At 40.2% G+C, this 12,701-nt stretch overlaps 1 protein-coding gene across 1 annotated transcript in view; it reads right to left on the bottom strand.

The window, feature by feature from the left end:
- Positions 1-9,112, bottom strand: part of EPHB6 (EPH receptor B6) — a 59,369-nt gene extending 50,257 nt beyond the window's left edge. The window contains exon 1 of the mRNA XM_009892244.1: positions 8,936-9,112. Coding sequence (XP_009890546.1) covers positions 8,936-9,029 — 94 coding nt within the window. The 5' untranslated portion in view covers positions 9,030-9,112. The remainder of the gene's footprint in view (positions 1-8,935) is intronic.
- Positions 9,113-12,701: the final 3,589 nt, after the last annotated feature.

Genomic DNA, 12,701 nt, shown 5'->3' with positions numbered 1-12,701 from the left:
CACCAGTGAGGAAGGTAATCTTTATCAAGCACATGAATATTTCACAGGCGAACAGATACAGGCAGCCCGAAGCAGACAGAACTGCCCTTCTCACAGTAAATATTTTAAGTCAGGAAGCATTAGAAAAATAAGGAAAGTAGGCAAGAATGTTGTGTGCATAAATCTTATTTGGTGACCTACAGTCAAAAGTCCCTCACTATTTTTCTTCTTTTTCTCCTTCTCCTACTGGTTGTATGCCTTGAATCTGATCCCCAGTCACGCTAGCTGCATGCACACTCATAAATCTAACAAGCTGTTAGACTGCTCTCTAATTCTGAGGACGAAAAGGCACAGTATGGCTCGTGTTCACATGGCTAAAAACTCCAGCTCCACAGAAGTGCATGGTTTCATCCAACCCATCTCTCAGGAATGGTCCTTGGTCATTCCTAACCTCTCACCTACACCTAGGCACTGTTTGGGAGAAGTGTAGTTGGCATGGGCCAAACCCATGACTGTGCTAATAATTGAACGGTATGAATGACCTGTATAAGCCTTCACTCTGACACTTTATTAGCACTGATGTAGCATTCCACATCCTCAGTGTGCTGGGCCAGACCCATGTTCTGCTGCTCTTCAGTGCAGATAGCAATCAGCTGAATTTACCAACCTGGAAGAAAAATGGCTTACGCCCTTTCTACCTTGCTCAAATTCAAGGGTCTTGCAATATCAGATCAGACCTAGGCCCAGGACCCATGATCCTGCTGGAGACAGCACTTATTGATGTGACCTCAGAGTATTGACAGAACAATATTCCACTCTTGAGTAAAAATGAGGGATAATAAAGGTATCTGAGCAATATGGAGGCTTTTAAACACAGAAAATGATAACAATTCTTCTTTGACTTCTGCTTTAATCTTGCATTTTTGAAGAATAAGATTCCAATTTCTTATTAAGACTACTATTTTAGTACAAAGAAGAGAAACATAGCTGATGAGAGATTCTTCTGTATTTCTCTTCCCTAAACTAAAAAATCCCATCATCTTTTACAGCAGAGTCAAATGGATTCATTATACTCTTCGTAAAACAAAATTCAAGAATAACTACACTCTCATTTTAATGACTTCTGTTCTTGCAGGCCAGAAAGGGTGAAAAAAAAAAAAAAATCCCAAAGACTCATGCTAGTACCAGCCTATATTTATGCCACAAACCAATCTCATGGGCTGCACTATACTATAATGTGAACATCAAGATCAAATGGGCAGAGGTTGGAAGTTGCTATCACAGATCAGGCTGTTCAGAATAGGCATCCTAATGATTTTCAGATTTTGGTTAGCCTATACTTTCAAGCAAGACACTTTGGTGCTTGTGTTACAGGCAAAATGTTCTCCTGATGCACGAGGATGACAATTCACTGAAGGATGACTGACCGTTGAACAGACTTCATGAAGGCAGAGATCGACTAGCAGCTCTCTGGATTGCAGAGATCATAGAATCATAGAATGGTTTAGGTTGGAAAGGGCCTTGAAACTTTTTGTGTTTCCACCCCCCCTGCCATAGGCAGGGACACCTCCCACTAGACCAGGCTGCCCAAGGCCACGTCCAGCCTGGCCTTGACCACCTCTAGGGATGGGGCCTCAACAACCTCTCTGGGCAACCTGTTCCAGTGCCTTACAAGCCTCAAAGTGAAAAACTTGTTCCTAATGTTGAATCTAAACCTGCCGTTTATATCCATTCCCCCTCGTCCTGTCACTACATGACCTAGTAAAAAGTCCTTCCCCAGCTCTCCTGTAGGCCTCCTTTAGGTCCTGGATGGCCTAACAGTTTTCTGTATTGAAGAACACTTGTCCTCAGTGTCTTAACAGTGGAGTGGAGTAAGAGGGAATTATACAACCCAGGTCTAGGCAAACTATAGCCACTGAGAAGAAAGTTGATCCTGAGAAGACAGCGAAAGAATCCTTTTACCTGTGGGATGAGAAACTGGTGCTAAGAATGACCAGACCATAGAATCACAGAACCGAACAAGCTGGAAAGGAGGTATAGAGGTCATCCTGATCAACACCCCTCTGCAGTCCACACTAAATTACAGTCAGTTGCTCAAGGCCTTGTCCAGTTGAATTCTGAATACATCCAATTGTACACGTACATTGGTAGATAAGGCAAAGAGCAGAAGGGTAAAAGGTAACATTCAGAGAGTTTGCTTTGCTGCGCAGCTGAATGCCCCAAGCAGCAAAGCTCTCAGGCTTAACACACTTCTTGAAAAGAACTGAAATATTACTGGGCTTATTCTGCCTTGTATGATCATGCCTTCAACATGAACATGTAGGAAGACTGCAAATGCTCTCTATGAGGGCTGGAAAGAGAAAGAATTCTCTAGGCTGGTGCAAAAATATTGTCAGGGGTTGCCCAATCCGATAATCTTACATAAGCAAAGCTGCTGCAGTTCCATGTCCCCAGGTCCAATCAATAGCAAGGCTGAGTGGGTATTCCCAACGGGCACACGCACAAATACATGTAAGCACTGCACATACACAAATGGCCAGCCACGAAGATCAACACAGACAGAAACACTCACCAGTCATGCAAACAGAAATAGCACCACTAACGGCCTCATTCTGCTCCCCTTTCTGGCTGGTCAGGATGAAGGTCTGTTAGTGGGAAATATATATGCATTTATATACAATATGGATGCCTGCAATAACTGTTCTTAAACATTTGCTCTCCACTAGTTGACCTCTGGGTCTGCGGTCTCCCCATTTGCTGGCACCTGCACATACAGGCACCTGAAGCTTGCAGCCCCACTCCTTTTCCTAGTATTCAAACACCCTCATTCACTGATACATGCCTTCACACACACACAGAGGCATGCTATGGATCCTCTAAATGGTTTTAGGCATGCAGTCTACCCAGTAGCTGGCCCCAGATTCTTGTTCTCCTACGTTGCTGGCACTTGAACATGAGTCCCCAAGGCTCGCAGCCAGTTGCTGTAGTGCTGCCCCACTCCACCGAACCCCTCTTATACATACAAGCACACGCACAGCTACACACACTATGGATCACTCCAGTAACTGGCCTTAGACACTTAACCTACCCAGGAGCTGGCCCTTGGATCATCCTGTCTCCTGTTGCACAGAGATACACAGTATACAGATAGGACTCTCAAAGAACCTCCAGAACTTACGGTTTTCCCAATAGCTGGTCTGGACCTCCTGATCCCCTCAGTAGATAGCTTCTCCAGCTGTCTCACTCCCAGAGACACACACATACAAATAGGTGTCTCATTCTTCCCTCAGACTCTCTGGTCTCTCCCTGGCTTCCCAAACCACTTACTCTACTAACCAGCTAATCTGGCTCAGTATTTGCTAGAGATCACAGACTCAACTCATATAAGCTTGCTCACTCCAGTTGCTGACATCACATGCACAGATCCTATGACCTGTGGTCAAACTTGAGTTCTGGCACTTGATTATGATCCATTCCAGACTCTCCAGTTGCTGGCAGCACTGACATGTGGGCCCCTATGACTTGTGGTTCAACTCCAGTTGCTGGCATTTAAATGTCCATATACAAACATACACACAAAATAAAGCCCCCTCACCCAGGTAACTAGTGAAAAATTGAATTTAATAAGAAGATAAGATAGACTGTGGTGATCAGGTGCAGGTCAAGACCTGACAGGCATACTGATCAGCAGCCTCTTTACATATGATTGGTCCTTTATCTCTCTATTTTCTCACACTTGATCCTCCCTGAAACAACCTTGGTCACTCCGTTTCCTCACCAATGGTTCCTCTTCTACACAACCCGCATTAAGTTTTGCAGAAACCCCAAATGATCTTCCCTACATTCCATAGAAAGTCCCATGCCCCTGTTGGCAGTAACCCCCCTCAATCTGTAAGATGTTCCATAGAACACTTTCATTGACTTATCTTAATGGGTTCCATTCCCACTCCTGCCATAGCTCCGGGAGAAGTTGGGTGCTTACTTCTCTATTAGGTTATTTTGGTTCCCCTGCCTTTCATTGTTCCTCTTTGCTCCTTTGAGTGTGGGGAGAAGAGTCTTTTAACATGAAACTAAACAAATACATTCATATATGGAGGCTACCATTTGGAGACAGAATAGAGCGAAACCTTTGGAAGCCTTAAATACACTAGAAGTTCTTCCAAAAGTAAATAGCTATTGTGGTGAAGTAAATAATATATCAATGGCTAGTGACACATGCAACTGTAACAAGTATTTTGTTTTTCAAGAATGAGTTGATGAAACAAGTGAAAAACCAAATAAAAATAGCCAAAAAATCCCGTTTGTTCATAACTACTCAGTACAAAGACTGCTGTTAAATTTTAACAAAAATGTCTTTTTTACAGTTCAGCTATGACTTAACATGAAAAAAAGCTACAGAGTAATAAAATATGCCTCCTAATATAACAGAATGCATACAAACCCAACCTAGATGAGACAAAAGAGTTTAGCCTCTTTTCTTGGATAAGTCTGTATTGTGAAGTCATTTCTCCAATGAATGTTTCTATATTACTTTTGGACTCATATGCAATTAATAAAAAATCTATTTGGAGCAAATGGGATACATATTTAGTGAGTTCCATTATGTATAATATCTTTTAACTACTTGCTATGTCAGAGCAAAATGCTGACACTATCAGAACAACGAAGTTGTCATCTGCATGGAGGAATTCTCACACCTCAATCAGGAGTTATGTACCATCTGTGAAAGAGAGATATGATAACCAAATGATCTAGGATATGGAAATACACGGCTATTTGCAAGGTAGCTCAGCTTTTAAGCTTTATGAATGCCTGCGTTTTTCTCTTTACCTCCCCTATTGTTTTGTTAAAGCTCTAGGGAAACTGCCAGGATTAGCATGTTGCACTAATTCTTCTGCTGATGTCAGGAAATGCAGACATCAGGAAATTAAAAAAAAAATGGCATTAAATGCTTAGTTTCAACTTTGCATAAGCAATCAACTGAAATGGTTATCTGCAACTTTCCTAGTAATACAATAGAATACATATTCTTCCATGGTTTAAAGAGATTAATTCTGCAAACACCCAATATTGAGTCTAGAACTTATCCAACTGCCACTGCCATCGAACCGGCTACTTTTGATGCCAGTTTATCTATGTTCTCCCGCCTTTTTTTTTTTGTTTTTTCATAAACATTAAAAAGTGAGCTTGGGTCTTCCAAAGTTTCAGTGAAGCATATACTGAAAGTCCCAGATACTGTATATTATAAGGATGCTGTTCCTTTTCTTTCAAGCTTTAATTAACTTCAAATATAAACAGTGTTAGTTGCAGCATGAATAGCCTCTACTGTCCTACTGGCCTCCACGCAGCGAGGGCTAGCCTGCAGCTTGTGAACAGTTTCAACGTAGGGCTATGGTACGTACCTGGGAATGGGGATGTCCTACCTAGCGCAGGGACTACAGAGCAATCTATTATGGGAGAAAACTAATCAAGTGGAGCTGCTGAGACTGACCAATGGGATAATCCAGACACCCCTCCCCTTACAAACAAGCTGCACATCCATCTCAGTCACATTCACCTTCTGTATGTCTATAACAGGAGATACCTCTGCCCTGGGCTTTTCAAGCATGTGGCAAAGATTTTGGCATGCAGGGAAGTGTCAGGAAAGAACTGGGAAGAACATAACAGAAAATTTTTGCTAGGATTTTAATAACTCGTGTGAATCACAAGCAACTGAAGTAAAAAGTTAATTTTACTTTTTTTTTTTCCTCTTAAGTAGAATATCATCCATTTAAACCTTTCTTTGTATATAATAAACCAAAAGACCATGCTGTTTTTTATTCTAAAGATTACCTTTGAGGAAAGTATAGTTTTCCTCCACTTCCAAGTCAAGCCAATTTGAGCAATCAATACATTATTTCCAATAACTCAAGATGACAACCAGTTAATAGGAAAGATAAGGGGAAAAAATGAAATAAGAATGCCTGACCTCAAAACCTTTTTCCTGCATATTCCCTTTTGCCAAGGAGACATCTTTAATGCAAAAAGTTTCTACCAAAGCAGAAGAATTATTCTCTCCATATCTTGAACTTCCGGAAGATATTTAGAAAGATTGTCCAGCTTGTTGTAAAAGAAATGCAGTCACTCACATGCAGAACACATAATTCCTTTGGAACATACGTAACGAGTTCTGCAAAATGCGCTCTGCTTGTGTTTACAGCTGTAAACATATATAACTCAGTCAAAGTAAAACCAATATTCCACAGAAAATTTAAGCCTGTGCCCTAGTAAGAGCTATTTTATTACCAAGATATCACTTGCTCTCAGCTATTTTGACTGTAGCCTATCAGGCGTTCTTAAATTCTATGCTTCATTAACTTTTACAATCAAAAAGCTTAACCTACAAAAATGTTAAATGATAAACTGTAGACAGTAATTACATACATATATAGATACTCACAGAAATAAAATGTCTGTGTAATTTTTAACATATTTTTGAGAAAAAGGAAAAAATCTATTTTTTCACCCAGCACATATCTCAAAAATAATGCTCCCCAACTAAAACCTCAAAAACTCTTGCAGAGCCATAAACATTTGGAAATGAAATCTTAATGAAAACTTTTGTGCAATCTTGTTTCCTTTTATAATGCTAAAATAGTAAGTTTGCAAATGTCATCTGTTTCCAAAACAGTTTTCCCTCATGCTTCCCATGAGGTTTTTTTCTAGTCTAAAAATCATGTCTGGAAAATTTTGGACAGATATACTCAGTCCTAGTGAAATTTGTGTGTCCAAATACTAGATCTGTATCAAACAAGTTCAGCATAATGATTCCTTTTTATGCATTAAAACTAACAATAACAACAAAAACATCTTCAGTTGCTTACAAGAATTTCTTTACTCCTGAGTTATGAAGGGGTTTAAAGTCCCATTAGGTCCTGTAAAAGGGTACTGATTTCCTTATATCTGAAAAGCATTCTGCGTAAGAAGTATTCGGTCTCTTCATAATGCATAGAAATATGGTTTGAAGACTTCGGCTGCTTTTCTTCCCCTCTCTACAGCTTCTCCTTCTTTTCTTAATGATTTACCTTAAGGTTTTATCAATATTGGTTTTCCCCTGTTAGAAAATTTCAAACAAAGCTTTGTTTGAGACAAAGAGTGATTTACATTCAGACTGTTTAAATCTAACTCAGATGCCTGAGAAACACTTGGAAGAAAAATTACCTTGATTGATTTTCCCACTCAGTCAATCCTCTTCAGTTAGAGGCAAGACGCATTTTAGACATCATCTAAAACTAAGAAACCTTATAAAAACTAAAGACCAAACTGGATATTCCCTACATTTTTCAACTTAAATTTGAAACATGAAGTTCAAGTTTCTACTATATATAATAATGAGTCAACAAAACGGCCATGGGCCTTTTTTCTTCCTTATGTATAACTCTGTAGTAAAGCAAAGCTTTCTATATTGTTATCATCAGACTTTTCTTCCCCTAATGCATAATTCTTCTTGGCCTTTTCACCACAACAAAAAAACTTATGTCTGAGATGCAAAATAGCTTTGGAGTGCAATCCTAGGACCATGCAGTACACTCATAACGCAAGGTGCTGAATCCCCTGACTCCGAATTGAGAGTTGAAATTCAGCTCATGGGCACCTTTACAGCTTCACCTCCATAGGCAGAATTTTACTGTCCTATTTTAACCCAGGCAATTCAACCGTGAGTTCTGTGAAGCTGTATCACACAGTGTTTTCTAAATTCTTTTATTTCTACAAGCTTACAGGAGTGATGACCGAATTCCAAAAATGTCAGTTCCTACAGGCATCATTGACTTACTTCGTATTTGCAGAGAATATGCAAAATATTTTCCATCTCAGTTCCTCTACCAGTTACACTAAGGAATAACATAGTACTTTTTAAAATCATTTTTAAATCAGTAATTAGCAGAGTTGCAGAGATTTAAGAATTTGTATTATAATTTTACATCACTTATTTACTCTCTGAACTCCCTCCCACTGCATTTGCCTCCTGTTAAGAGAAGGGATGCTTTAACAAGCTTTCCTCTTCATTATTAGTAAGAAAAAAACATTATTTTTTTTCTTCCCAATCTCCACCCTCTTTTGCTTAGATCTCACACTATTCTCCTTTCCCTTCCTTTAGGTCTTTCCTCCCTTGCCTCCCTTTGATTCCCTCTCTCCCTCCTCTCCTTTATCAGAGGCTTTCACATATGCAAGAGATGAGCATTCATCACAAAGCAGTGCAGTTCACTGAGCACATGTAGCTGCAAGGATATTTCTTGGAACAAACAAGAGGATTATTTACAATACCTCTGCCCTTCTCTAACTCTCTTCCACAGCTCTCATCTTATCTCCTGCTCTCATCAACCTCCCTCCTATCATCTGTTCTTTCTTCTCCAATTTTTTTGGTCCCTCTTTTCCCCTGCCCACCTTTCCTCTACCCTGTCTTCACTGCTGTCTCCCTCTTTTCCTCTGCTGGCTGAACACAAACTGCCTCTTCTTGTTAATGCAAAGCATTCTTCCCCTATCTATTATATGAGGCAAGTTGTTCAGATGGCAGAGACAAAAATTCCTCATTTCAGCCCACTGGATGCTGCCTTGTAGAACAGCATAAACATCGAGAAATTTTTTTCACGAAACAAACAGTGTGCAAGAACAGCAACACAAAAATCAAATACAGGCAAAGCATGAACAAGGATCTTATTCCTAGGGCAAAAAAAATTATTCTTTGATACTGTCACTTCTGAGATAGCGAGTGGAAATGTTCATTAATGGTCCTTCATAAGAGGGTTTGCCCATCCCACTAAAACCAACACTATTATCTTTTTACATGTCATGAGATAGCGATCAACCTTCAAATAGAAAGACGTGCTCAATGCTCGTCTGGACAAGGATAAGCATACTGGAAAACACACTTTTTTTTTTTCTTTCTAGAGAAAACTTTGTTAAAATCTGTTCTTACCTTCTAGCGAGGTGACTAGATGGAAGCAGCAGACCATCCAGAGCCAACCCATTCCTGCCACTCTTCTTGCGCTGACACCAGCATTAGAATCCATGAAGATTCTCTGTAGATACAACCATCTCAAAAAAGCACACGCCACTCCCTTGAAACGGTCAGAGATTTCTTGCAGTGTTTTAATATCTTCCCAAATCAAAGCACAGAGGCCTTCACAGAGAAATACTGGTTAAGAAAAAACAGAAGGTGGAAACAGAAATCAGGTCACAATAATACAGAACTGGCAGTTTTTATACACCCACTCCATCATTTACTACTTCCGAGATAAAGGTGAAAAAGAGTAGCACAGACCCAGTATTTACCATATACCCACACCTCCCACCCCTCAAGACTTCAGTCCCAGCTGTTTTGTACCCTGACACTACACACAGATTTTGAGATTTTCATGGCATCAGTGAGAGTGGGTTTCCCAGATCAGTGTTAATCTGTCCCACAATATAGGCTGTATTCTTACTTAAGTCCCGATCCTATCTATCTTTGGCAATGTCTCTTGGAAGGCGTCCATTCCATTTCCCCTGAATGCTTTCCAAACTCTGTTTTTTATAATTTACACTTTGCCTTGTCAGGACTCTGCAGGGCGGTAGCCATGACAGGAAAGTTTTTGCCATTTCTGATAATACAAATCTGCATGGCTGACAGACTTGAAACTGCATTTCAGATGCAGGCATTTGTCCCTATAAGCATATGATTGTACAACACTATTGAAACTGGACAGTATTTTCCCCATTAATACATGGTAGGTGAGAAAGCAAATGTTGTGATATTTAAGGTCAAACAGGGAGCCTGCGTTACAGCCAGGAAAAGCACACAAGTCCAAATTTATCATCTTAAGTGGGAGAACATCCAAACAAAACTCTGCCACCACCATTAAGAATCTGACATAAAGGCTTATCTCACAGTCAGGGAGGAGCGTGCGGCCTAATCCAATGCTGCATTCGATCAATCCAGCACAATAATTTTGCTAAGCAAGGTGTTTCTGGCTATATCTGCCCAATTCTCAGCCTACCAGAGAAATACCATGGTAATATGTAGGTTACATGCAAAAAGCCAGTATGTTTTGTTTCTTTAGTTGCTCTTTGCACAGAGCATTGAAAGCACTTCACTGTCTTCAGCGAGACAGTGAAGCATAGCTAAAGAGAAAGAAAAATGTCTCAGGCAATATAGAGCTCAATAACTTGGCTGAAATAGGGGAGAGAAGAGTTGTAATTAAAAGGGGCAGCCTCACTGCAATTATCTGAAAACCTAGCAATGGGGGATTTGAGCAAGTTCGGCGTAGCAGAGAAAAAAGCAGCCTGGGGAGTACGAGAAAAGGATCAGAGTGCAATTTGATTTGCTTTAGTAAAGATGGGGAAAAACTTACTGGACAGGATGGAATAGTTCTCTCTTACACTGCCCCTAACGAGAACCTAGAGCACCAGAAACAGATGAACCACGTGCAACCTGGGCATCACTAAAACATAAGAAAACTTACTTTTCTTAGGTAAGGAAACAGGTTACTTAAAGGACATCAGGAAGAAGCAATAACTTTGATTCATGATTGATGAGAAAAGAGAAAAATAAAATCAGTGAAGTATAACTGAAGAAAAATGAAGCTTAAATGGAAGGATGGATATAATTCAGGTACTACATATTAGTTTATGAAGCACAGGAGAAAAACACCACTGGATGAAACTGTAAAAAGGAGAATAGTCCAGGCTGAATGATCAGGAAACCATTCTTTATAGAAAGAACTATCCAAGCACACAGCAGTGTTCTCCAGGAACAGGGCTGAAGACTACTGCCTGAGACTGGGTACGCTGGAATCAAGCCTGAATGACTCTTCTACATGGAGACATAAATTCTCAGCATTTGTACTGCCAGTCCATCTATAGCACTGTAACATCTAAACCCCATTTTTTTAGGCCAGCCAGTTCCTGAGACATGGGGACTTTTAAACAGTCATTTTGAAGGCAAATAAATGCAGAAACAGAGGTCAAATAAACTGAAGAAAACTTGCATTTCAGTCAATGGGACTGCGTTCACTTACAAAAAGTTTGAAAACAGCCCACAATTCAAGCTTTCTCAATGTCACAACTTCTGAGTGGCAAAGTAGGAAACAGAACCCAAATACGCTCTGGCTGCTGGATCTCAGGCCAAAGTCTTGAAATTACTAGGTAACATGTAAGGAGGAAACCAGTTTGCTACCACAAAACAGATAAAGATAAAAAAAACCTGCTACCAAGAAGCAGACAGAAAATCATTTTTGGCTTTAAGGAAACCAATTGTTCTCCTTCCCTCCATACCTGCACATGTCTCTTACAACATCTTACCCTGGTAGACCCTGTATCCCAGCAATGTTGCACTGCTCTTCATGAGGCATCATACAGCCTTTGTCTGGATTAAACTGGAAAATTATTTTTCCCTGAAATAAATTGTGGTTAAACCAAAAAGTCGGTTTTGTTTTAGGAGTTAAAAAGGGTAAATCTGTCTTTATTTTTTGATTCTGCCTCTTCCGCACCTCAATGAAAAATGCTTACTCCACAATGAAGGATAGAGGATAACATTACGGAAGCATTTAAGGGAGAGTAGGAGGGAAGCGCTAGCCTCTCTGAATTAAAGAGTACCAAGCCCCTAAATTGCTAACCACTGCCCTGCCCTTTCCCCCAGCACTTGATGTGTGCAGAATTTGACTACACCCAAAGACACTCATCTTTCATTCTTCAGTTCTCCTACTCCTTCTTCCCTACACCAAAATATTTAAAACAGAAACCTCAAACCATTCCAACTCTTAAACCACCCTCTTCTCTTGTCCACACAAGCACCTCTCCATGGCCTTCTCAGCTTGTTACTTCTTCCAAAACTGCCTTCAGACAGATGACCTCTCCTTGCTACGGAATCCACTATCCCCCACTCTCCTCCGAATCCAACTGCAAAGTAATCCTTCCCTGCACAGGATCCTTCCCTGCACAGGATCCTTCAACAAACTTTCTTAAATACCCCTTCTCATTCTCTCTCTCTTCCAGCTACACAGAACTTATCATTCATGTACCAGTTGTCCATCCTTCTTATGCTAACCCTTCCATAAAGGATTCTAAACTATTTTGGGGCATACACTTCCATGGCTAGTGGAATGTTCTCTAACTCCTTGGAAGTCCTGACAATCATAAAGTATCTGAACAGCATGACAATTCCTGAAGGTCCAAATGTCTTTTAATGATTCAAGTCTACAAAACAGTGAAGATCCCAAGCAGTCAGAAAAGATCAGTTATATATTGACTTTGTTTTAGTACCAAGCTCCAAGAGACTGGAGATGAAAGTCTCCAGGTAATCTGTTCACATTATTCACCAATGCTGTGATAATTGTTTACTTTGGCAACCATCACTGTGGTATCTGGATTACTTGAATCTAATTATGTTCAAGATCCAAATAAGAGAAATGAATACAATCACAATCATCTCACTGAACAGCCAGTGAGGGAGAAGGGTTCTTCAGGAAGCTTGTCAAGGTGAGTTTTAAACATCTCCAAGGATGGAAATTCCTCAGCTTCTTTGGACATCTGTTCCAGTGCTGAACCAGGTACTGGGGATTATTTTTTTTTTCTTCCTTGTAGTCAGAAGCTCCCTTGCTCTCTTTTGTTGTATATCTCAACAGAAAAGAGTCAGCTCTTGCCCAGCACCTCAAAGCTGCTTCTACACAAGACTGCAAACACAAACCATTTCAACTCGAAAGCCT

This window comes from Charadrius vociferus, unplaced genomic scaffold, assembly GCF_000708025.1.
Source record: "Charadrius vociferus isolate BGI_N301 unplaced genomic scaffold, ASM70802v2 scaffold301, whole genome shotgun sequence".
NCBI classification, from domain to species: Eukaryota; Metazoa; Chordata; class Aves; order Charadriiformes; family Charadriidae; genus Charadrius; species Charadrius vociferus.
This window is presented reverse-complemented; position numbering and strand designations above follow the sequence as displayed.